The 25,405-nt window shown below is 36.4% G+C and overlaps 1 protein-coding gene across 2 annotated transcripts in view; it reads right to left on the minus strand.

Moving 5' to 3' along the window:
• Positions 1-25,186, minus strand: part of LOC149562475 (NADH dehydrogenase [ubiquinone] 1 alpha subcomplex subunit 8-A-like) — a 66,238-nt gene extending 41,052 nt beyond the window's left edge. The window contains exon 1 of one of the 2 annotated variants that reach the window (XM_089825958.1): positions 24,795-25,184. In XM_089825958.1, coding sequence (XP_089682084.1) covers positions 24,795-24,979 — 185 coding nt within the window. In that variant the 5' untranslated portion in view covers positions 24,980-25,184. Of the gene's footprint in view, positions 1-24,794 lie in introns of both variants that reach the window. The other variant, XM_089825957.1, reaches the window with a different exon arrangement.
• Between the last annotated feature and the right edge of the window lie 219 nt (positions 25,187-25,405).

Raw genomic sequence — 25,405 nt, forward strand, 5'->3', positions numbered from 1 at the left:
TAGCAAGGGGAAAGGAAAGGGCAAGGCCCTTTTTGCAGTCACTTCCTCACCATCCACTTGGGTTCTTGATTCGGGTACTTCACACCAAATGGCTTCATCTAAGGAAGAACTTGCATCCTTGGAGCCGTGTACTATGCCTTCTATTTTGATGGGTGATAACACTCTTGTTGAGGTGTGTGGGAGAGGGTCTGTTGATGTGGGGGACGGTACATTCCATGATGTTCCTTATGTACCCTCATTGTCAACTAATCTCCAATCGGTACACCAGATCACTCACACGAGTTTAGGCAAGCGGGTTGAGTTCACTCCTAGTTCAGTGGAGATATGTGAGTTGTACAATGATTCTATAGTTGCAGTTGGGAGAGCAGATCATCAGTCACGACTCTATATGTTTTCTCACTTTGTTCCTGATCCTCCTTTGACTGTTTCACTCACTCACTTTAATGATGTGAGCAGATTATGGCATGAGCGGTTTGGCCATCTTAACTTCCACTACTTGCATCAGCTTAACCAGCAAAGCATGGTCACAGGGTTGCCTTCTACTTTGACATTGGAGTCACTTGGAATACATGATGGGTCAGACTCACTTGAGCAGTCTTCTACCTCCACTTCTGATGCAGAGAGTGATTCAGAGGACTCACCTCCTTCCTCTCCTAGTCATCATTTACAGGTTGATGATTCTCCTCTAGATTCTCCATCTTCCGGTCCACTTTGGGCTAGACAGACCTTGCAGTTTACAGGTGATTGGGTTGGGGATCCATCAGACACCAAGCAGACTCGTTCACAATTCCAGGATGCTCTACATATCTTCATTGCTACTGCCTCAAATCCACAATCCTTTCATGAGGCTTCTGGTATTTTTGAGTGGGATACAGCTATGCAAGAAGAGTATAGTTCCTTGATGAGGAACCACACTTGGGATCTTGTCCTTTTTCCTAAGGGAAGAAAACTTGTTCGATGCAAGTGGATCTACCGGACAAAATTTGCAAGCTTTGCTGGAGGTGCAGGATGCTACATCTTTTGGGGGGGCCTCTTCCTCTCACTTGGAGTCCTAATCTTCTTTGGGGAGTCTCTTTTCTCTCTCTTTTGGGGGAATTTTATGTACATGGGTACCTCATCAGGCTTGACTTGCCGGGACCCATTTCTACATTCACCTAAGCTTCGCTTATGGGGGGGTGTTAGTGTAGTTTTTTATTTTTCCTATTTTGATAGGTTTTTCCTACACTTTTAATAATCTCGCTTAGGTTAATAAAGCATGTCTTATTAGGTGAATGGTTGTGAGGTGTCACCTTCCTACATGTGAGCATCCATTAGCTATCTTGGGAAGATACTTTGCTATCTTTAGTCCAATAGATGGTTGCTCCTCATTGGTTGGTGTTGCCACCTCCTCCCTCTTCCTAGCCTATATAAGCATGCTACCTAGCTTGTATTTGTATCTCTTATTTTTGCATCCTCTTAATGCTATTTTGCTTCAAGCATTTGCATTACTCTCTTGGAGACTAACTCTATGATGCTATTTTGATTTTGTATCATTTGCATTCATAGTTTAGATATTTACTCTTTGCACTAGTTTTCTGGGTTATTAATCTTTTCATATGTGGGAAATCCAGTAAAAGATGTGGAAAGTGACTTTACACCTGCATGTTGCATTTGTTCTTTACACCTGCATGTTGCATTTGTTTGAAACTTCTAAAGATTTTTTCAAAAAATCTATCTACTAGCACAAGTTACCCCATCAATATGCTTTGAAGGATATTTTGTAATTTGTTCAAAAGCTTCATTGTTGCATAGGATGAGGAAGGATATTGGTAAAGATGTGGAACTTGGCCTTTCACTAGGTATCTACATTTCCTTGATGGCTTTTTCAGCATGTTTATTTATGCAATTCCTGAAATCATCATATTCCATGAGGCATTAAATGGCTTTGAGACTGTGCTTTCATATTCTGTATACTTATATGGATGCCCTAAAACTTCCACACTAGCATTTAGGGTTTTCTCTTATTATCAGAGAACCACTATAGTCTATAGTTCAGCGAGACCTTTTAATGTCTTACAGTTCCTCATCTGTTGTCGATGATGTTTTTTCCTTTTATGAAAGACTTCCCGTGCCATATTGAAATTAATAATGGGCCCACCATGCTATAGCCTTTGTTGAGTTATTACATAATGCATATGTTGGATGTCAGGTACACATACTTTACTTTTATTTCAAAAAATGATTTTAAATACTTAATTCTTTCGCAGCCCCTACCTTTGAATATTTCCCCTATAAAATATATTTGCTGGAGTCTCCATACAAAAGAATCATTGAATATATTCTTAATCAAATTATTCAAAAATAATGAGCAGGATTGCAAGCAGCAAATTGTGCGACACCAAGGATTACAAGAAGCAAATTTGATATCAATTTGAAGAGCATGTTGATTTAGATGATGAGCAGATCAAAGGCCATACACAGCCTAAAACAACAATAGGGTGTTGATGTTTGGTAGCTTCAGTTGGATAAAACTATATACAATTATATATGAGATATAATTATATATATTGCCATTTGAAAAATACATACCAAACATTATGGCAGTGCTTAGTGCATTTGCAAACCCTCGGAAAATCAACATGGTATCAGAGTCAGGTTTGCAAATGTTAAAAGAGAGAAAAAGTGAATGCAACATTCAGGAACATGCAAAAGAAATCATGTGTGAAGACATGGCATTAAGCCAATCTCGATATTTGTATCGTTGGAAGGCCTATTGCAGTATTGCACCTTTGTAATTGATTATTCATTGCTCTATAAATTATAACCGATCTCTAATATGGCTATCAAATCATTTTATTACTGTATTTTGTGTAATATTTAACTTTTGAACATGGGAAATTCCACATGTTGGAGACCATGGTGCGTATGTGAAAATACCAAGGAAGAATTTTTATATAGAAGGAGCTGACAACAACCCTTTCAGTGACTCACACTTTCGTGTACCTCTTTGCCTCACTCGATCCAATTTTGCCAATCATTTTCCTTTACATTTATCTAGAAAACATCCTGAAGACAGCAAACATGCAGCACCCAACCCTAATGGTGAAGCTAAAGAAGAATAGGATGTCTGAGACTTTATAGATTTGAGACCGGTAGATGTGTGTTCTGCCTCAACTAGTGAAGAAATGAAAATATAATTTGTAGACATTTGGTTGCGGCTTTGGCGGGCTTCTGGTGCAGCTTTCACAAATTGAAACCAAACTCTTAAGTACACCATCAATTGTACTTTCTGGGAAATCAATGTACAAGATATCACAACAACAACTTGATTCTAATTTGTGTGATGTTATGATCTTTAGATTAAGTCTCATGTTGTAGAGATGGAGGAATTATCACGTGGCATGGATCTCTTAATCAGCTTCCGCTGATGGTGATAGTGTTTTAAAAAGATAGTAAGATAAAAGCAACAACAGATAAGGAACAACTCCCACCTGCCCTTCTAACACTCAAGTGTGAAAGACGGCTCCCACCTACACTTCTAACACTCCAAAGCCTTAGAAAGACACACTATGCAAGAGTAGCGTCATCATGTGTCAAAGAGAATATGGGTAAAGCAAATTCCACAGTCGTGGTCTTCAATCTAGACATCGCAACTTCCTAACAAATAAAAACAACACATTTTGACCTCCGGGTGGTGACCTTGCATCATCAGCTAAATAATTTAATTAAGTAATTGTTATTATTCGAAGATAGTCGCGCATCCAAGAAACCAATCATCAATTTTCCTTGAATTCACGTTGTTTCAAACAGAGTAATTCCAGTAAGCGGCAAACAAATGAATACTATTGGAAGACAAAACGCGGCCAGCTCCCACCTACCCTTCTAACACTTGAGTGTGAAAGACGGCTCCACCTACACTTCTAACACTCCAAAGCCTTAGAAAGACACCTTGTACAAGCGTAGTGGCGTCGTGTGTCAAAGAGAATGGCCACTAGCTAATCTCCAGAGAAAATGCACTAAAGACAAAAAAAAAAGTCAAACATTTTTTTTTTAGATTCATGAAAACACAATGAATTTTTCTCAAAGCTTTTGTTGTTTTCGATCACAAAATATGCAGATCATGATGATCAAATGCTGAAATTTTCAAAAAAAAATCATTGTGTTTTCAATTTTTTGATATTTGGTCAACGGTGCATTTTGTAGAGAGGATAGTTGCGTCCAAAGAGAATACAAGTAAAGCAAATTCCATGGTCATGTTCTTCAATCCAAACATCGTGACTTCCTAACAAATAAAAACAACACATTTTGACCCACGGGAGGTGAGCTTGCATCATCAGCTAAATAATTTAATTAAGTAATTGTTATTATGCAAAGGCAGTTGCACATCCAACAAACCAATCATCAATTTTCCTTGAATTCACGTTGTTTCAGACAAAGTAATTCCAGTAAGCAGCAAAGAAATGAATACTATTGGAAGACAAAACATGGCCACTCCCGAAAGGACCCGTCACATGCCATAGATAAGCAGATACAAATCAAGTGTAAAATGATGAAGTGGGGAAGTCATAAGCATGGATTCGTGAAACATCGATCACGACGATATGATAAGGGGTCGTTAATGTTTATGGATCGTTTTCTGCAAATGCACTAACATTGCCATTGTTATTGGTGTGTTCCAAATGCAGATTTGAAGACTCATAAATATGAGAGGAGACATGTCTCTATGGTTAATCATCATTAGTTAATATATTAATAATATAAATAACCATACATATATAATATATATTATATTATATATATAATATATAATTATACATGTATGGTTATAATAATTATAATATATGTAATATAATTATATATAAGAATATTTATCTAAATGATAATTTACCATCAACAAAGTATCTCATAATCGAATCAATCCGAATGAAGCTACAAACTTAAAACTCCCTCCTACCTAAGGAGGGTAGTTATAGAACACATTATGCTTTCAAGTATATGAAGAGATATCATCTCGGTATGATATTCCTGGAATAGCATATTTAAGGATATCAACATATATCCATCAACTTAGATGTTATCTTTCAATATAATCTTAAGTATGTTTCAACAAGAAATATCAATCATATGATATTCACCATACTTATATTCTTTTGGTATGTGCACTAATATCAAATCCTTGATGCCCACCAAAAGAATATGTTATATCCTAGTAGGATAGTTATCTAATTTCTAGCACTCCGGGACAACTTAATGAAGTCAATCAGATAATTAATAATCAACATGTCATGAACTCTATCATGACAAGTATCATGATCTCCGGCACTCCAGGACAGCAAATTAATGTAGCCTGATCATTATACGTCCGTTATAATGACTACTGGCACTCCGGAACAGAAACTTAACCATCTTAACCAAGACACCATAACCAAAGAGGAACTGTTTTGGAGACAAAAATCAAGAGAAACATAGCTAGAAGCAAGGGATAGAAATACTAAATTCTTTCACAACAGTGCAAAACAACGTAAAATACCTAATAGAATCACTTCCATTCAAAATAAGGATGGCGAAAAATTGGAGGACCCAAATGATATTGCGAAAGAGGCAATAAAGTACTTTGAAGAAATCTTCAATAATAATGGTAACCAAAACATATGGGCACAAGAAAGCATCATTAAGATGCATCCCAAAGCTTATATCCAAAGAACAAAATAAAACACTATTGGGGAAATTTACCTCTGAGGGAGTAAGTACAGCCCTCAAGTAAATGAATCAAGATAAAAGGTCAGATGGGTTTCTGGCATGTTTCTTCCAAAATGTTGGGACTTCATAGGGATGGAGGTAAGTGAAGCTTTAGGAGTACGAAATTCGAGAAAACTTCTCAAGGAGGTGATTATCGTAACGTAGCTCTTTGCGATATTCTCTATAAATTATTTACTAAGACTATGGCAATGAGAATCCAAAAACTTCTCCCAAATCTAATTAGCAAGGAACAAAAAAGGTTTGTACAAGGCAAATCTATCTTCGATGGAGTAATTATTACCCAAGAGGCCATACATATCGTTCAAAACGACAAAGAGCCTAGTATGCTAATTAAGTTAGATATTAAAAAGGCATATGATAGAGTGGATTGGGGCTTTTTGAGGAAATGTCTTGAAGTCTTTGGGACACAAACCAATGGGTGAATTTGATCTTTGAATGCATATCCTCCCCTAAGTTATCAATAGTAGTAAATGGTTCACCCAAAGGCTTTTTTAGACAAGGGGATCCGATATCCCCTTTTCTTTTCATCTTAATGGTAGAAGCGTTAGGATGATCAATAAACAATGCCATGTATAAGAAGACTATTAAAGGAATTAGGATAACTAGTGAAGTGGATCTAACAACCTACCAACAATTGATTAATGACACTATGCTTTACAGACAAAGTACCATAGAGGACGCAAAAGAATATAAAACAATATTAAGTCAATATATCAATGCATCAGGTCAAGAGATTAACCCCAAGACATTGGAAATCTTCTTCTTTAATACCCATCCTGATATAGAGCAGCAAATTTGCCAAATTTATAATTTCAATAGAGGAAGTTTACCTTGTAAATACCTGGGTCTCCCTTTAGACAAAGGGACACGTTCAACAAAATTATGGGATCAAATAACAGATCAGATCAAAAGAAAAATGGATTATTGGAAAGGAAAATGGCTCTCTTCTGCAAGTAGAGCGATGATGATACAATCTGTCCTTTCAGCACACTTATCAATTATCTTGTATTGATCTCCCTAGAAAAAATAGGCAAGAAATCAATAGAGTCCTTAGGACTTTCTTTTGGCAAGGAACATGGGAAAAGAAAAAAACTTCCCTGTTAGCTTGGGACAAGGTATGCAGACCAAAAGACGAGGGAGGTGTAGGGATCAGGGACATCAAAATCCAAGGTAAAGCTTTAGGAGCTAAACTACTATGGAGAATGTACAAAAATCTACACCTCAAGTGGGCAAAGATCCTAATAAAGAAATATCTAAGCAATATTGATCTGATCAGCATATTCAAGGAGAAATCACCGCCTAAAGGATCAAGAATTTGGAACTTCATTATGGATTGTAGATCCTCCATCCAAGGTAGACTAACATGGAACTTGGAGATGGGAGGAGAAGCTCTCTTCTGGGAAGACTATTAGGGAGAATATGGTGCTTTGGAAAAGGATGGTAAACTAGCCCAATTAAGGTTGACACTTGAAGCAAAATGGGGAAAAAGAGTTATAGATTACGTGACCTTTGAGGATGGAAGAAAAGGTTGGAAATGGAAGGATTTTAAGGACATGAACCTCCCACCTAAGGAAGCAAAAGATCTAAAAAGAACCTTATCAAACAGAAAAGTAAATTTCAATTTTGGCAAGGACAAATTGATGTAGGATGGAAGCGAGAGCGAGGAATACAACTCGAAGGAGGGGGTATAAATTACTTAGGTCTCTCCACTTGAGCACAAAGGACTCCCTCCCTGCAACATTATGTTGGAATAAAGCTTGTCTGCCTAAGGCAGGATTTTTCACTTGGTTAGTTTTAGTCAGGATTATACTAAAAATTTATATTGGTGGTTATTTGTTATATAGGGGTGCAATGTTTTATGAACACCTTCCAAAATGTATAAATATAGGTCAATGCAAGAATAAGGGGACAATTTTTTAGACAATTCATATATACGTTCCACCAAATTTCATACTACACATGCACTTTGATATATTTTATTCTTTCATTGGTAAAGAAATGAATTTTAGAACTAAACCTGTGGATTGTGAATTATTGAATAAATTCTTATTTGATTCTGCAGTCAAACTGCAATTTTATTTCCCACATGATCAGTAAGAAATATTTATTTTATTTTATTTGCATGAAGCTTTAGAGTTAAAATACTATAGTTTTGTCCTTTATAATTATTATTTTAATTTTATAAATAATTTATATGATAGATAAGTGGACAAGATCAATTATAACATTTTAAAATCGATCATCATAGATATTGAGATATATTTAATTGTTTCCAAATCTCTGTCCAGGTTGTCTCCCAACCACACGAGTTAAAATACATTCTAGACTGTTTTAAAATTGTGTCCATATATTTGATATGTCACATCTTGATTACTAAATTGTTTATAATTGATGTGCATAGAATTTTATGAAGTTGTATGTTTTAAACTTATAATATCGACTCTATCACCCTTCGCCATTGGTCTTCATATTTTTCATAATTCGTAATCCATACGTTGGCAATTATTTCATATCTTTCCTTTGAGGAATTAATATATTCATCTATTGCAATCATCTACAATGATTATTTTTATTAAAAGTACTCATATATTTATTCATTGTTCTTAATTCGTAATTTGCAAATTTGAAGTTTTCTATAATTCTTGTCGTTTGGAAAGCTTTCATTACGTTTGCATTTTAACCATTTGGCTATAAGCATCCTAGGCTTAGGTGTTTTGTTCAGGATTAGATACACCCGCCTTGGTTTTGCAGAGCTAGAAGCGCAAAGGATTTGGATTGCATCGATTAATCCCATCAAGTTGGCCATAACTAGTTGGATATCCTAGCATCGAGTTGGCAAGACTCGTAGGATTCCAATCTGCGATTTTGGGAACCAACATGGTGGGTATTAGCATTTCCAAGAACTACAATAGATATGCTACATGCTTGGCCCCTCCTTCAAAAGGACGGTATTTATAGCTCTTTATGGATATCTACACCTTCCATAGTCCTATGGGAATTATGGAAGGAATGCAACCAAAGAATTTTTCAAGCTAAGAAGAATGTAGAACACCTTGTAATTAAAATTGAGACTTTTATCATTGAACTTGCCAACAATCAAGTTTTAAATATACAAAAGGAGGCCATAATGTCTCATTGGGATGAGAAACTGAGAGGCAGGTGGATAGGTCTAAAATTACCCACCTTTATAGGAACATGGGAAACTTCAAAAATCAAACAAGAGAAGTACCTATGGCAACCATCCAAGGAGGGTTGGTTTAAACTCAATTTTGACAAAGCTTCAAGAGGGAATTCAAGAAAAGCAAGCATTGGTTGTAGTATCCATAACTTAGAAGGCATGGAGATAGCAAAGTTAGCAAGAAATATAGGACTAGAAACTAATAATTGGGTGGAATTAACGGCTTTAGTTGAAGGACTAGAGTTGCGTAAAACTATTCGTTGCAAGAATATATAGATTGAAGGAGATTCCGCAATTATAATAAATGCTATAATGAAAGGATCCCTCATGAATTGGACACTGGACTCAATTTTATCTAGAGCCCTCTCACTATGTCAATCCTTTGACAAGATCACAATCAATCAAGTATATCAGAAAGGCAATCAAAGAGCGGATGAATTAGCTAATATAGGTATAGAAGGAGGTCAAAAATAAGAAGTCAAAATTTTCAATAAAGGGACTCCATCAGAATTAGAGATGGTTTAGATTTTTTTGAATTTCAACCATACTTTACATCTGACTATACTGGGGAGATTAAGGGGTCTTTCTTTAGCTTTTACCCATTGCCTATACCGCACAGATTCGAGGTAGAAGATAGCGTTGGAGCTTGGGAAAATGAGTTTGAGGTGAATTTGGAGGTTATGGAATTTTCCAATTTGGACTCGATGGGCATTATAATTGACAGGAAGCCTCTTTACCCCCATTTTATGGCAAAAGAGTAACATAGTTTTATTAATATTATATTTTTCTATAACTAAGCCAACAAAACACTCTTTGGTGTAACAAATTGATAATCACGTTGCTTAAGATATGTTTTCTTAGCTAAGGAATGACTACTTTACTCTATTAGATGTATTTTCTAATGATTTAGATGTATATTTTATTTTTGTTTAAGAAAATGCTTTTATCACTCTACATTTTGTTTCTATGCCCAATCTATATTTATGTTTGGTGACTTTTTAGAGTTTTATCCTTAACATAAGTGCAAGATGTAGTGCTTAGATTATATACAGATTGCAACCGGAGGCAAAAGAATGGAAGGACAAGGAACAACGTAGAAGGAAGACAGAGAAATGTAACATGGGACTAAAAGTTGTTTATCCAGATGTATCTATTTACTTTATGATGTATCAAGGCCTAGGGCGTTTATCTATCCAAAAAAATTTATTCAACAATAATTGGGACTTAAGAATCAAATTTATATAAACTCAACTTTTTTCATATAAGTTTGGTTCCCCAAATCTGAGAAAATGCCTCCAAAACTGCAATTGCTTGTCTTTGAAAAACTATCAATCATTGTTTTGTGACTCCATAACTTAACAAAGGTACACATAAAGGTAAAGAGAACCACAAGAAATAACCTATTATTTTCTACAATCAACCAAAGTTGAGATATTGATCCTTAAACTAGACCACCCTACAAAATTTAACATTGTACAAAAATCATAGTTTGCAGATTCAAACTCAGAGAGTAGTCAGCAAGCCCAAACTTTTGAGTCCACAAAAACTCGGCAAGTTAGAGAGTACTAAAAATTAAAATTTCTTAAAGATCATGTTTTTTTTGCAAAATTCAATTAAAAATTAATTTTTAAATTAAAAATTGACATCTCAAAAAAGAAAATGCATGGTTTAAAAACAAAAAAAAATGTGAAACCAGAGTTTTACTCACATTAGCGACTTTATCCATGTTTTCTTTGTGCCTATAAATGTGTGTGAGCTAAACTTATAAAAGCTCAAGGAGCAAAAACATAGAGTACTTGACAACTGAAAAAGTACTTGCAGAGTTTGCAAACTATGGTACAAACAACCGATCATGATAATTTGCATCTAGATTTGACTTGGTAAAAATAGCAAATGAGCAACTGGGCATTTGAGAGTCCACATAGGAGTTATTTGTAGTGTTGACAATTATAAGGGCAAATTGATTTGGTGTTGAGATCATCAAGATATGAAATATTAATTTGTGCAAGAGGCCATTAGACAGGTTTAACAAACAATATGATAAAATATCAAAATTTGTGTATGGTTTGGGTGGTACAAAATTATCAAATGAGATATTGGGAATTTGAGTGTTTCCAAAAGGCAATACTATTATGTTGAGAATTTAGAAGAACAATGGGTTTGGTTATGTGTTTACTATGCACTGATATATTTCAATGACTTTCAGTATGCAAAGTGCAAACTGTGAAACTATTATGCAACCCTAAAACTTAGTACTTCAAAAGCACATTAATTTTGATTTTGGGAGGTTGGGGTGGATATGTATGCTTATTTGCAGGAGGTGAACATGATGGAATATTGAACCTTCTATTTAGGCTTATTAGGATTCATAAGTGTAGTTTTCAGGCTTTTCATTGATTTTTTTATTTGGGAAACGGTAAATCTTGCAAAAATTTAGCATTCCAACAATACCAATCATAGTGTCATAAGATGAGGGGGAGCAAATAGTTGTGCGAGGCTAGGGTTTAATGTTGTGGAGGCGATTAGAAGAGGCCTCTGATGACGATGACGACCTAGATGAGTCTATGGCGCTTAGGGTCTTGGTCGTGGGTTGCGGATTGTAACCGTGTGTGTGTTGCTAATGCTTTGATGTCGTGGTTGCTAGGTACGTGGTCTATGAGGGTGTGCCCTTCTGCTGCATTTCAACGGTTTGTGGCCCCTCTATTGTCATTTCAAGGCTATCCCTTGTAGGCTTCTCTTGTGCCCATCACTGTTGGTGGTTGTTTCTTCGTTAGCTTGAAGGAAAGTTCAAGAAATCGTTGTTTATTTGGTCAGCTTAGGTTCCTTGTTGCTCTTTATCAGGTGGGCTTGTCTCTTTGGCTATCTTGGTGGATACCCTTTGCGCTCATCTTGGGTTGGTATGGTTTTGTTGGGTTTTGGGGCCCCTTGTTGCTTGCCCATTTTTTGAGATTGGTGTTCCTCTACTCTTTTGAGAGGTCTTTAGATCTAGGATTTCAATTGAGGGAATCCTATTGTTTGGCTGTTGGGGTACCTTTCTTCTTGGGGTGGGTATGCCCTTTTTCTTCAAGCTATGTCATGCCTCTATGGGTGTCATTTTCTTCTTTCTAAAGGAGGTAGTGCTCGATGTGATTGTTGAGCAACTATTGATTTCATTTTTGACTTGGAGTCTTCTAGAGGCAGTTCTTGGATGGCTCTGCTCCTATTTGGCTCCTACTGAGGTGGATCTTGTCCCTATTAAGGTGGGGCTTTCTGGTGCTATTATTTCTTGGATTAGGCTTTGCCTTCATCTTTTACCCTTTCCCCTTCATCTTTTAGAGGGGATGACCATTCCTTTCAAGGTGGAGATGGGTTGTTGAAATGTGGTGATCAATGGATGCTTGTGGTTTTCTCTGCTTCTTGACAACAAGGAGTTGGAGCTGAATGTGGTTTGGGGTCTTTCCAAAAAACCCGTGATGATTTTGGGTCCCATGTTAAAACCATTAATATGGTTAGCCAGATTTTCTGGTTGTTTATCTCTTGCAGGGTTCTACCATGATAGGGTTCTCGATTCCTCTTGGTTGGGGAATTTTTGCTTTGTTTTCTTTTTGGGCTGCTATTGCAGGGCAGCATGTGGTTACTGTTTGGGAAGATATTGTTACTTTTGGTCTTATGTCTAGTGTCAATGAGGAGTTGGTTGTCAATTTTAATGGGCATCTATTGGATCGTAGTTGTTTTTGGTTGGGAAGACAACGTGGTTTTGGCAAACTTGGAAGGTTTAGGATCCTTAGGAAAAATCCTTGAAGGTTTGGGGTCCTAAAAACCCTACAAGGTTTTGGGTTCCTTTAAAAAAGCAAATGGACTTGGCTTTGGAGGCTTGCCTCCTTAGATATGTTTTCAGTTAGTTGTGTTGTTGTTCTAAGGTTCTTCTCACTGTAATAGGTTTCAGGGGCCAGCCAATCCCTACCTTCTTAATCAAAAACAATCATAGTGTCAAATCCCATAAACGTCTGTGTATTTGCTCTCAAAGAATGAGCTTTCTCCTTGCCTATATCCTTCATGTTCTCTATTGTGATTTCAATGTCTCTAGGAAGTTCTGACGTTTTCCTAAGATTCTTGAAGCTATCTCTCCCTCTCAAACTTGTCGCGTTGCTAACAATTTTTTCTTTGTTCTCTAGAGAAGTATCTTTGTACCCTCTTGCTCATAAAAATTTCAAATCAGTTGGGGGGCTCGCTCGATTGGTGAGAGCTTCTTGTTGTAAAGAACGAGGTCACAAGGTCCAATTTCCCCCTAGCCCATGTCTTACTAAAGGATGTGTCACACCAACATCACCGATCACATTAAAAAAAATTGTCTTTGGAAGTATAGTGTCATGGTTTAAACACTTCATTTGTGAAGCGGCCACCAAGGTTCAAACCCCTACTGAGTCATTGTGCCGCAAGCCTTGTGCTTCCATTGGGAAATTGCACACGAGTTTGAACAAGTTAAGTGTGGGGATGAGGTCCCTCTTTAGTGGCCTCATTGGTTCATAGCTCTAGGTTAAATGCATTTTGTATGGAGCCAAAGGGCTCATGCCAACATCACCGGTCATGTTAAAAAATTTACCAGCCATTAATTTTTAACAAAACATATAGTTCAAATCTGATTGAAGGTTACTATAATAGGCTGGCAGGAATATTCGCTCTGATATCACTATAATAACCACCCCTAGGTTTTTTTTTGAAATATAAGATGCAATATTTTACAACTAATGACGCAACTTGCAGATTGTTAGCTTCAAATTTAACGCAAGATAATAAACCAACATATGCAAGTGCTCTCAACAACTAGATGAAGTGGGTTTTTAAAAGCATTACCACTTTGCCAATACAATAGTGCAGAAAATAAAAGAGCAACTAGATGAAGTGTGGGCAATGCCTTCACCACTTCATTAGTACATTTGCATAGAAATGAAGAGGACTAAATTTAAAGAACAAGATGAAAAGGGTGCTGAGCCATCACCTCTACATCATTACATAATCATAGGAAACATTATATAATTTGTAACAAAATGTCCTTCAACTCATCAAACATGTATTAGCTCAATAATGATATCAAAGAGGAATAGGCATTAAACCATATTTTCTGATAATAAAAATAGACCTTAAATAGAGCAGCAAACTCATTCAAGCTTCTCAAGAAGGTGCACATGCAAGTGTCAGATCAACGCAAATCAGATTATTTAATTTTACCAGCAATTACTTGATGTAATGACTCCTCCAATTGCAAGTTTCAGACCTTAGATACTGCAAAATTTAATTGTCTGAAAACACAATTCAAGGGAAATGGTATGGCCTCCTTGACGAGCAATTGGCTATTGATAAATCAGTATTTGAATACTTAAAATGAGTCACCATGCCATGACAATCCACAGAAAAATATGCAGATTGATAATATTCAGCCTTATTTTAGCTAATTGGAAAATCTGGAAACTCACACCACCACTCAGAGAACAACCCAAAACTCCTATAAACTTGCAAAAAAATTGAAAGCCGCACTCCAAACCAAACACCACAAATTGTAAGAAACTTCATCTCTTCAAGCCAAAAATCCACCTAAAATCTTCAAGCACACTGAAAATCTACAACTATGAGAACTAACCAGCTAGAGTAGGTCTTTAACTGAAAATCTACAACTATGATAACCAACCAGCTAGAGTGGGACTTTCACCACTGAACCAATAATTTAAATGAACTATTTAGTCCTCAAGGAGTCAAGGTATGAACTCCAGAATTATTTTGGCAGCACAACAATAATATATCACTTTCAGCATGACTAAATGAGAAGTCAGTACATGAATATATAGAATGAAAAGGAAACTAAGGCAACTTTCTTTTCATTTAAAACCTTTCCCCTCCAAAACTGTTCTAGAAGCAACTAGAAAACCTCATAGAAGTTCAAACCTTTTAGGGTTCTTATAGAGTTTACAATTAAGATGTTTCTAAAAAGAAACATACAAATAATAGAAAGAATATTATATATAAGATATTTACAATATCTAGAAGTGGTCGTTAAAATAGATATAAGATAACTTAGGAGATATTATTTTAATACCCTCCCTTAATGGTCAATTTATCAACGACACCAAGTTGCCCCCTGAATTTGACATACTTCTCTACAAGTAGGGACTTGGTGAGAATATCAGCAGTCTAGTCAATTGTAGGAACAAATTGCAAATCCATGGATCCATCTTCAACCAGATTATAGATGAAATGACAGTGAATGTCAATGGAGGTAAGACTGGTTTTTTGGCCAGTTTGAGGACCCCTTCATTGTCACAATAAAGGAGCGAAGGGCCTGCCTAAGACATATGGATGTCGGAAAGCATCCTTTGAAGCCAAACTACAAGAGCTAATTGGTAAATAGTTAAATATTCAATCATTAACAAAGAACGCCAATAGTGGCATGTTGTGATGGTTAAGTTGTTGAGTTGTTATCCTTGCCATCAAGGTTCAAATCTCATAGGGATGAGGTCCCATGTTTGTGGCCTCACTAGTTCATAGCTCCATGTCAAAGCGTTTACCCCTCTTTTAAAATAAAATAAAAAATCATTAACAAAGAACAAATTATTCTTATAGAGTTTACAATCAAGATGTTTCTAAAAAGAAACATACAAATAATAGAATGAATCTATTATACAAGATTTTTACAATATCTAGAAGTGACAATTAAAATAGAAATAAAATACCTTAGGATACATTATTTTAATAACTAGGTCATGTAAGATGAGGAGCCTTGTTTACAGAGGATCAGATTGTTGATTTTTAGAAGCAAGATATGAAGGATGTGTTTGCAACAAAAGTAGGCAAAATTAGAAACAACAACATGGAAGAGGCAAAGGAAGATTCATTGCATTCTAGTAGCAGGGTGAAGCCACAATTGTAGCCTTCTAGAACACACTAGGAGTCGCAGCCAAGTATGATGATCGTACCCTTTCCCCAATTGTTCAATAGTGAAAAAGAGAATTTTGGAAAGCTGTGATTCTAAAATTGCATAAATATGCAATTTTTGATTGATAATTCTCAAAAACATTCATCATAAATTCATAATAGCTATTAGCTGTAATGTACCCTTTTGGACTTACCCTATAATTTATCCACATTAAATAGAAATGCTATTACTTGTTGATTTATGATAGATCTAATTCTGATCCTTATTCTGAAGTGCTGATCTTCTTCGATGTCAGTCCCTTTATAGCTTTCCAATCTGCCCCATATCTGCATATAGATCTTCTATAATTCATGTTATTCTCGTTGTATTCAAATTATCTCCATGGCTTCCCCTAATGATCACTGCTCTGCATAAAAACATTTTTGCTTTTTTAAAACTGCTCTGAATAAGAATGGTATTTTCTTCCATTTCCCCCTCTTCTCCACCATTCATCTCTCTTTTATATCCGCTCATATAACTTTTCGTATGGGAATGTCTATTCCAAAGAGGTCAGCCTCTTTCATAAACAAATCAATTTATTTTAATTGTCCAAAGATGATAATAGCATCTGAGGGGTCGACCTTCAAACAAACTTCAATTTATTTTCAATTTTAGACTCACCAAGGTTCCGCACAAAAAAGATTCGGCTTTATCAAACATTATATTGATCACTGCTTCATAATAAAATCTTGTAATTTCCCCTTAACTCCTGTGATTAGCTAATCAAGTTCACTGTCTCTTAATTCAATTGCTGTGATTGCTGTTCATAAGAAGACCTTCCTTACTCGCCTAGCATATTAGCTCTTACAAAAGCCATTAAGTCTTAAATCTAAGATGATCTTTTCGAAGCATTGATACTTATATCATGGTGGGGGCATGGCATTAACTAGCTATTAAATTGACATGATGATATGACATGGAATTCTAAATGTATTCAATTCTAATAAAAAACACTTCCCTAACGTTTTACAGACTATGGGAGCTATGCCTACAAGATCAAGATGTCGCCTTTGTTACATGCTGAAATATCCCAAAAGGATATTGACCCAATTCCTTCCTCAAAAATATTTTCAGAACTTAAACATAGGCTGATGTATTATGAAACAACAATAGAAACCAGTAGATACTCCAATAGATATTAACCGTTCTTTTTCAAAATAATATTCAGGATTCAAGCATATGAAAATGCATTACAAACCAACAGTATAAAACCAATAAACTCTTATAACATTCCTTAAAACATGTTATTGCATTATACAACAACAATACAATAACCAGCATTCAAAATTCAATCTTAAACACAATTTTACAATCAAATTGGAACCATAAGAGAAGAACCTGTAAGCGTATACGAGACACTTGAAGTGACATCTCCACAGACAATGGGTTTGCGTCCACTGTCTGCCAGCATGAGGGGCTACGTCCTCACTTGCTGAAAGTTGAAACTTTCCGAATAACTCTCGCAAGAGAGAAACTGAAATCTGAATCATAAATCAAGCAAGCCAAATGAATGAGGCTCTTCTTCTTTTATCCTCACAGTTATGACTCTTTGACTCCCTTCCTGGCGAACTCCCTTCCTGGCTTTTCGTCTTATCTCTCCTTGTCATTTTTAGCCCACTTTAGTATTAAATTGACCTTTTGCAATTTGAATCAACACTCTCAAAGTCAATTTTAATATTATATGAATATGTCTAAAAGGGGACATTACAAATCTTCCCTCCTTGAGATTGCTTGTCCTCAAGCAATCAGTACCAGGATCCCATATGAATCTGCAGGTATCCCTGTAGCCCAATCTAAAAAGAAATCCAACCGCACTATGAAGCAAGGTGTCACTCTACAACCCATCCATCAACCAAATCCCTGGATCCCATATAAATCTATGAACTATCGCTGCACCTATAAATTGTACAACTCTGATTATCATCATATCCAATCTCAAACTGAGTAGAACTACAACAAAATCCTCAACAAGCCATAGATACATACAGTCAACACCTAGATCCCAAACTCTGTTGTCATGACCAACTGATATGATGAAGTAGAAATGTATCCAGGAGCTATGTATAACCCAATAGATGGTGACGACCCGACCTAAATAGATCATGTAAGCAACAAGCTGTTCAAAAGCTGAAAACAACACCAAGGACATAACAAATATCATACTATCATCGTCAATCTGGAGAATTCCCAAGAACATAGGTGCTATGAATAAGAATGGCGCTAAAAAACCACTCCCGATGATTGAAACATAACTCTCAACAACACTCCACCAAGATCTATTCAAGGGCTAATGTATGTAATCCAAACAACTCCTATATGGGTTGAAATCAGGAACCATATTTGGACTGATCAAAGGACGAGTGAACGAAATCAATTCACCACACAATTCTATGACCAAAGATTCCTTGCTCGAAACTATAACTGGATCCAAAATTCTCAAGTCTGGATCATCCTCTTCATAACAATCAAAAGGAGTGCTCTCATTTATCTCAAAAAGGGGATTATCGAAAGTCCAAACAGCATCCACTTCAAAAATGGGGTTGTCTATAAGCTGAATGTGATCTGAAATTTTGGTACTTGGTCTTTTGGGACAGCTGTCCAAGTCATAAGTCTACTAAATGCTATCAAGTTCCTCAATTACTTCTTGGAAAACCTCCTACCTCTCTTTACCTCATGTTCGCGAAAATGATTCATGATCCTGATCTGATTTTTTGCTTCCTGAAGAGAAAACTAAGAATCATCCAATGCCTCACGAGCATACTTAAGCTCCCTGTTGAGCTCCTTAATCTCATTCCTTTCTTTATTCAACTGATCGACAAATATGCCAACCACCTCAAGAGTATAATCTCTGTCAGAAAGCAAACATAAGTAATCTAATTTCATAGTTCAAGGGTTGTTTTGACCATCTACAAATCAGCAACAGGCCAATCTCCTTCCACTTCCCTTTGAGCCTTCCTGTAGAGATCTTCAACCATCTTGTGAGTGTTGTCATAACGTACCAAAGATGCCACAACCATGTCTTCACTAACCTTCAACTGGTTTTTTAAGGTATACATTTCATTATTGTCATGTTGAAGCGATTCATCATCTTGCAGTGTCATCTTAGATTGTTCCTCTAAATTCATGTCATGGGCATCAAAAATATATGGTTCATCACACCTCTCAAAATCATAGGCCTTCTTTTCCCTGTTCTCTTGATTTGTATGCAAAGGCCAAAGTGTTGCCATGTTATCATTTGTATACAAAGGTTCATCATACAAAGACCCCAACCAGCTATTACCTCGTGTGCAACCGTCCTCATCAACCTGCTTGTCAAAGCTAACCTCCAACTCACCAACAAAGAAACTTGCACCCTGTGTAACATCTTCTACATGATGACAAGAAGGCTTCAAATCAATGGTAGTTGATTGCTTTTCTTCTTCAAGACCCTCTATTAGATGATTTTGGTCTTCTGGAAATTCTTCATACACATTTTTGCACTAGTCTTTCGCAAGGAGATCCTGAACCAATTCCAAATACTTCATTTTTGCCATATCAGTCTAATTTTGCTGCCCTGTATGAAAATCCATGTAATCACTAAACGATAAGTCACTCTGAACTCGGGCAGGAAGTTTTTTATACTCTATAAATATTGAGTATTTCTGCTCTTATATCAAATTCAAAATTCTGGGCTAACTACTCTTGTAGCTTCATAGTACCTTTCCTGATTTTTTCCAAACTCCATTTTTTCCAAATTATCAAGACGGATGCTCTTGTAAAATCTCGAGCAAAAGCTGATTTCTAATTTCTTCTTCCACTTTCTTATGAAATGTGTCTCTTCAAAATTAGACTCTTCATCAGAACTTTCACTAGATACACACTCCTCGTCTTCCTCAAAACTTTTAAGGCTGCCTCCTAGATTACATAAGTGAACACCAACTTATTATCAAAACTATGTGTGGGAAACTTATAATCAGGCGTCTTCGTTCCATTTGAAGCAACTTCGTCCCAATCAAATTCATCATCATCAAGTGGCAAAGTGGATTTAACTGCATGATTATGTGAAGCTGTGATCTTATTACTCATGACATCATCCTGTTTTGTCAGCAGAATCAAAGAATCCTCAACAAGGCTTTTCTACTAAAGATCATATCTGGTTTCCATAGGAAGCTTTCTGCAACTTACCCACTAAAAAGTGGTCCACCTATTATGGTAATTTTCATCTTTTTACTGGACTTCAGAAGGATGTAATATTTGGTCATAACGTCAAACAATCCTCATGTATTTAATCAACACTTAGCATCGTAGAAGAATACAATTCTCAGTTTGGTTTGCAAATCAGATTTAGATTATCAATGGACTAAATCTGAAAAATTAAGCTATTGCAAATTTCACCTAACAATCAGAACTGGAGTTTGCGATGTTAAATATGCTCTTCTAGCGTACAAAAGAACTTTCTTACCACCCCTGTTCTTCTGGGCCTTCAATCTTCTTTCTAACTCTAACTCATCACTCCAATATGTGATAACTAGAAGAACTCCCATGACCTCATCCTTTGACGATACTCACACAGAACTAGTGATTTCTTTCTAATTCATAATGAATAATAAACTCCTATCAAGTCTGTTCAACGATCCTTTTTTTTTCACAACAAATATTGAATCACCGCTCAGACCCGACACTGCCTCAGGACCACCGATAAAATAATGGACGGGGCCAAAATAATAATCCCATCAAACCATAATGAAGTCAAATGCCAAATATTATTCCACCAATCAAACATTCCTCTCATCTTAAATGATTTTTTTTAAATATAGTTTATTTGGCTCATTCAAATGTGTAGCTTCTACTCATAGACCCAACTACTAACCATGACACGCATGGGAAAATAATTAAGTTCATCTGGCAACCATCTGATATTACAAATTTGAAGTTGTCCTATCCACGGCAATAATATTTTGCAACTAAAATAAATGTCTGATGGCAAGCTTTATTAAATACGACTCCAATACCAAATATTTCCTTTATACATTATGAGGTTATAATAACTGATGACGCTTCTTGCATATTTTCGCTTTTCTGAACATAGAGTTTGCTAGGCACACAAGCATTTCCCGATTTCTTTGTAACGGCGTGCATTGCTAAACTTTGTCTTCCTGAAATTGTCAACGACGTGTCAATGTGTTCGCACTACTAATCTCAGACGCTTTGCCAATAATGAAAAATGAACCGGTTTGGTATTAATCACAGACTATTATTTCCTCCCATGTTTATAACTTGCCATTGATGTAGGGTCCTCGTTTAGGGTATATCGTGGACAATGATGGTCTGGATAACTGAGTGGTGTCACTCATGCGAAATGAATGTTGCACTTGCTACCTAGACACGAGGTTTATGCTTGTTCATGCTCTGTGGTCTCTATAGTTCCAGCGAATACCTCTATGAAACCTAGCTTCACCTGCACTTCTTGAAGGGTGATTCTCGTAGTAATATAACCGAGCCTCCACCTTCTACTACACTGCAGAACGTATGTGCAAACAAAGATTATCGAGCCACATCTGATACCACCATTTTTAGCAATGGAAGATGTTGTAGTGGAGGCCCAGCTGTATTGTTTCTGCTTGCCCAATGTCCAATGTCACAACCACTTAATCCCAAAAACCTCCCCTCCAGAATAACGCCACGAGTTCATCAATAGAGACTACTGCAATTGAAGGTTAAGACATATCGGTTACTGCCGCAACCCGTCCTCTGTCATTGCCATACTCGAGCTGTCTATTGGCTTAATCCAAACACTGCACACCTATGAACAATGGATTCGTTGCCGCTACTATTCTATCCTGTAGGAGTTTCACGTGATGTAGAAGTTCACCTGCAGACTGAGTAAGGTGGTCACGGATGGTTACAGTCAATGCCCAAGGTAGCTGAAATGTAATACCCTTCATTTTGGTAAGTCACAGCTTAATTCAGCCCACTCTCACACAAGGCCACAATGTAGACGTGAGTGTGACTTCTGTCACATGGATGCGGGCCAAATTATCCTCCTTACTACCATCTCCAAACCCCAACTACTTGTTGACTGCCCTATGCCAATAGCTTGTCTCAAGAATCTCCTCTTAGCTGACCGTACTCTTCTATCTGCCAAAATCTCAAAATAATTTCATGCTAACTCCAGCAAATGAATGCCAACTCCAAACTAATTACAAGATGAGATACTGGGGCTACGTCTAGCCTCTCAATTTTCCTTAAGGCGTTTCGTCCTTAAGAAAACCAGTCACATTTAAACAACCTGGATTAATCTTCAACATATAGATATATTTCATGGTTTCTCCAAATTTGATAAAATCAATAACCTCACAAGATGGCAAGATGCACAGCTCTGATACCACTGAAATATCCCAAAAGAATATTGACCCGATTCCTTCCTCAAAAATATATTCAAAACTTAAACATAGGTAGATGTATTACGAAACAACAATAGAAACTAGTAGATACTCCAATAGATATTAACCCGTTCTTTTTCAAAATAATATTCAAGATTCAAGCATATGAAAACGCGTTACAAACCAACAATATAAAACCAGTAAACTTTTATAACATTCCTTAAAACATGTAATTGCATTATACAACAGCAATACGATAACCAACATTCAAAATCCAATCTTAAACATAGTTTTACAGTCAAATCGGAACCATAAGAGAAGAACCTGCAAACGCAAACGAGACACCTAAAGTGACGTCTCCATGGACAATGGGTTTGCGTCCACTGTCTGCCAGCACAAGGGGCTATGTCCTCACACTAGCTGAAAGCTGAAGCTTTCCAAATAACTCTCGCACGAGAGAAACTGAAATCTGAATCATAAATCAAGCATGCCAAATGAATGAGTCTCTTCTCCTTTTATCCTCACAACTGTGACTCTTTGACTCCTTTCCTGGCTTTTCATATTATCTCTCGTTGTCATTTTTAGCCCACTTTATAATATTAAATTGAGTTTCTGTAATTTGAATCCACACTCTCAAAGTCAATTTTAATATTATATGAATATGTCTTTAACTTTTCTAAAGATTATTCTGAAGTGCTGATCTTCTTCGACATCAGTCCCTTTATAGCTTTCCAATCTACCCCATATCTACATATAGATCTTCTATAATTCATGTTATTCTCATTGCATTCAAATTATCTCCATTGCTTCCCCTAAGGATCACTGCTCTACATAAAAACATTTTTGCTTTTTTAAAACTGCTCTGAATAAGAATGGTATTTCCTTCCATTTCCCCCTCTTCTCCACCATTCATCTCTCTTTTATATCCACTCATACACCTTTTCATATGGGAATGTTTATTCCAAAGAGGTCAGCCTCTTTCATAAACAAATAAATTTATTTTAATTGTCCAAAGATGATAATAGCATCTGAGGGGTCGACCTTCGAACAAACTTCAATTTATTTTCAATTTTAGACTCACCAACTAAGGTTCCGCATAAAAAAGATTCGGCTTTATCAAACATTATATTGATCACTGCTCAATAATAAAATCTTGTAATGTCCCCTTAACTCCTGTGATTAGCTAATCAAGTTCGCTGTCTCTTAATTCAATTATTGTGATTGTTGTTCATAAGAAGACCTTCCTTGCTCGGCTAGCATATTAGCTCTTACGAAAGCCATTAAGTCTTAAATCTAAGATGATTTTTTCAGAGCATTGATACGTATATCATGGTGAGGGCATGGCATTAACTAGCTATTAAATTCACATGATGATGTGATATGGAATTCTTAATGTATTCAATTCTAATAAAAAACACTTCCCTAACATTTTACAGACTGTGGGAGCTATGCCTACAAGATCAATATGTTGCCTTTGTTACATGCCTCCATTATACAGGAAATGGAAAACTAGAAACCATAGTTGATTTTCAAAACAAAAGTCAAAACCCTGAACTTATTTAACCATTCAAATCTTTATTTTAAAATCCAGCACGCCATATTCAATGGTCAAGCATCTCAAAATAGTTATAGATCCTTTCACACCTCTTACCCGTCTTATCCATCACAGATTCGATCACATCCATCATTAGTCAAATGCAATCTAAGGCGCTCCAAGAGGACACTAATTGCATTCCACGTCCACTATTTCAGGAAGATGCTTTGAAATTCCTAACCTTGACCTTTTGTTCTTGTGTGAATGAGATGTCATTTGTAAATATCAAAATCACAAGGCTCACTCAAAAAGAATTTATGAGGATAAAGGGTAGAGGTCGAACGGTCCAAAACAATGGATTAAAATCAGTGTCATGAGCTCTACTTAAAATGCTTAAATGATGTTTGTGTTAAAAATACTCATGAAATCCTGTTGTACTTCAACATAAATAGGTGATTGAGTTGTTTTTTTACTGGAAAAGTTGTGAGTTTCAGTCGTTCATCTCCGCTGCTAACAATTGCCAGTTCACATGTAGAACTCCTAATTGCAAACACTTACAGGTCTTGTGTGATAAATCAATCCCCAACTAACGTCTGTGAAGACTTGTATACTGGTTCCACATGAAGAATATCTTAAAACGACTAAATGCACAGCTCAAATATGACAGAAATAAAGAGTATACTTAAGGTAATAACTAGTCACTAAGGCGATAGAATTTAAAGCAAAAGACGAAAAAGTCTTCAGGGAAGAGTGATAGGTGAAACACAAGACATGATAAAATGTTAATGATCGGTTCAAAACTCAGAAAACCCTGATGGAAACGAACGACATTACCCACAAGTACAAAAAATCTCACCAAATTACCCAAAATAAAATCTTTGAAGTCCCATTACCGGATCAATCCCACTAGAGAACCATAATTCATTACAATGAGCACCAATGCCAACAGATTCGATTGCAAAATTGAGCATAGAGCGTGAAGGAGGGCGCAAGCAGATCTATTGTAGAAGAAATGAGTTGTACATGTGTACTTACAAAGAAAAGACACATCTGGTAACCTCGTGCCCGTATGACAAACACTTTTCAGGATTAGAGTCCGTTTTCTTGCAATGAAGAAACGCCTTGTTCTCCGCTCGACAATTTGTGGATATGTGTTTCGAAGCAGCCATAAGCACCGCCGATGTTGGCAACGGAGCTTCCACCATATTCTCACTTGCCATCTTCTTGCCACGCGCTCTTCTCCTTCTATTCCGATTCAACTGTTACAAACAGACATTCAGTTCTGTGACTGAGCATACCTGACAGCCCAACTCGGCATCTGTCAAGCTCATAATTTGTGTAGGTTTTCTCATAATTGTCTACGTTTGAGGTCTAATTAGTTAGAAAGTACGTTGTATTCCGCTCCCTACAATTGAGGTTTTCGTCTCCTTATCAAGTTTGAAAGTGTTTAAAGACTATTAAGATGAATTCTTGTTGAATGCAAAGCTCCCACATCATAAGGAATAATGTTGGAATAGTGCCTTCGCGAATTGTACAAATAGATCATCCTCAATCAAAATATGATTTACATTAGAATTGTACACAATCTATATTAAGGGAAGAGACCCAGTAACCATTAGGGGGTCTAATGATCATGAGGGTTTTGT

This window comes from Cupressus sempervirens, chromosome 4, assembly GCF_028749045.1.
Source record: "Cupressus sempervirens isolate cs-2001-9-10 chromosome 4, ASM2874904v1, whole genome shotgun sequence".
Lineage (NCBI taxonomy): Eukaryota > Viridiplantae > Streptophyta > Pinopsida > Cupressales > Cupressaceae > Cupressus > Cupressus sempervirens.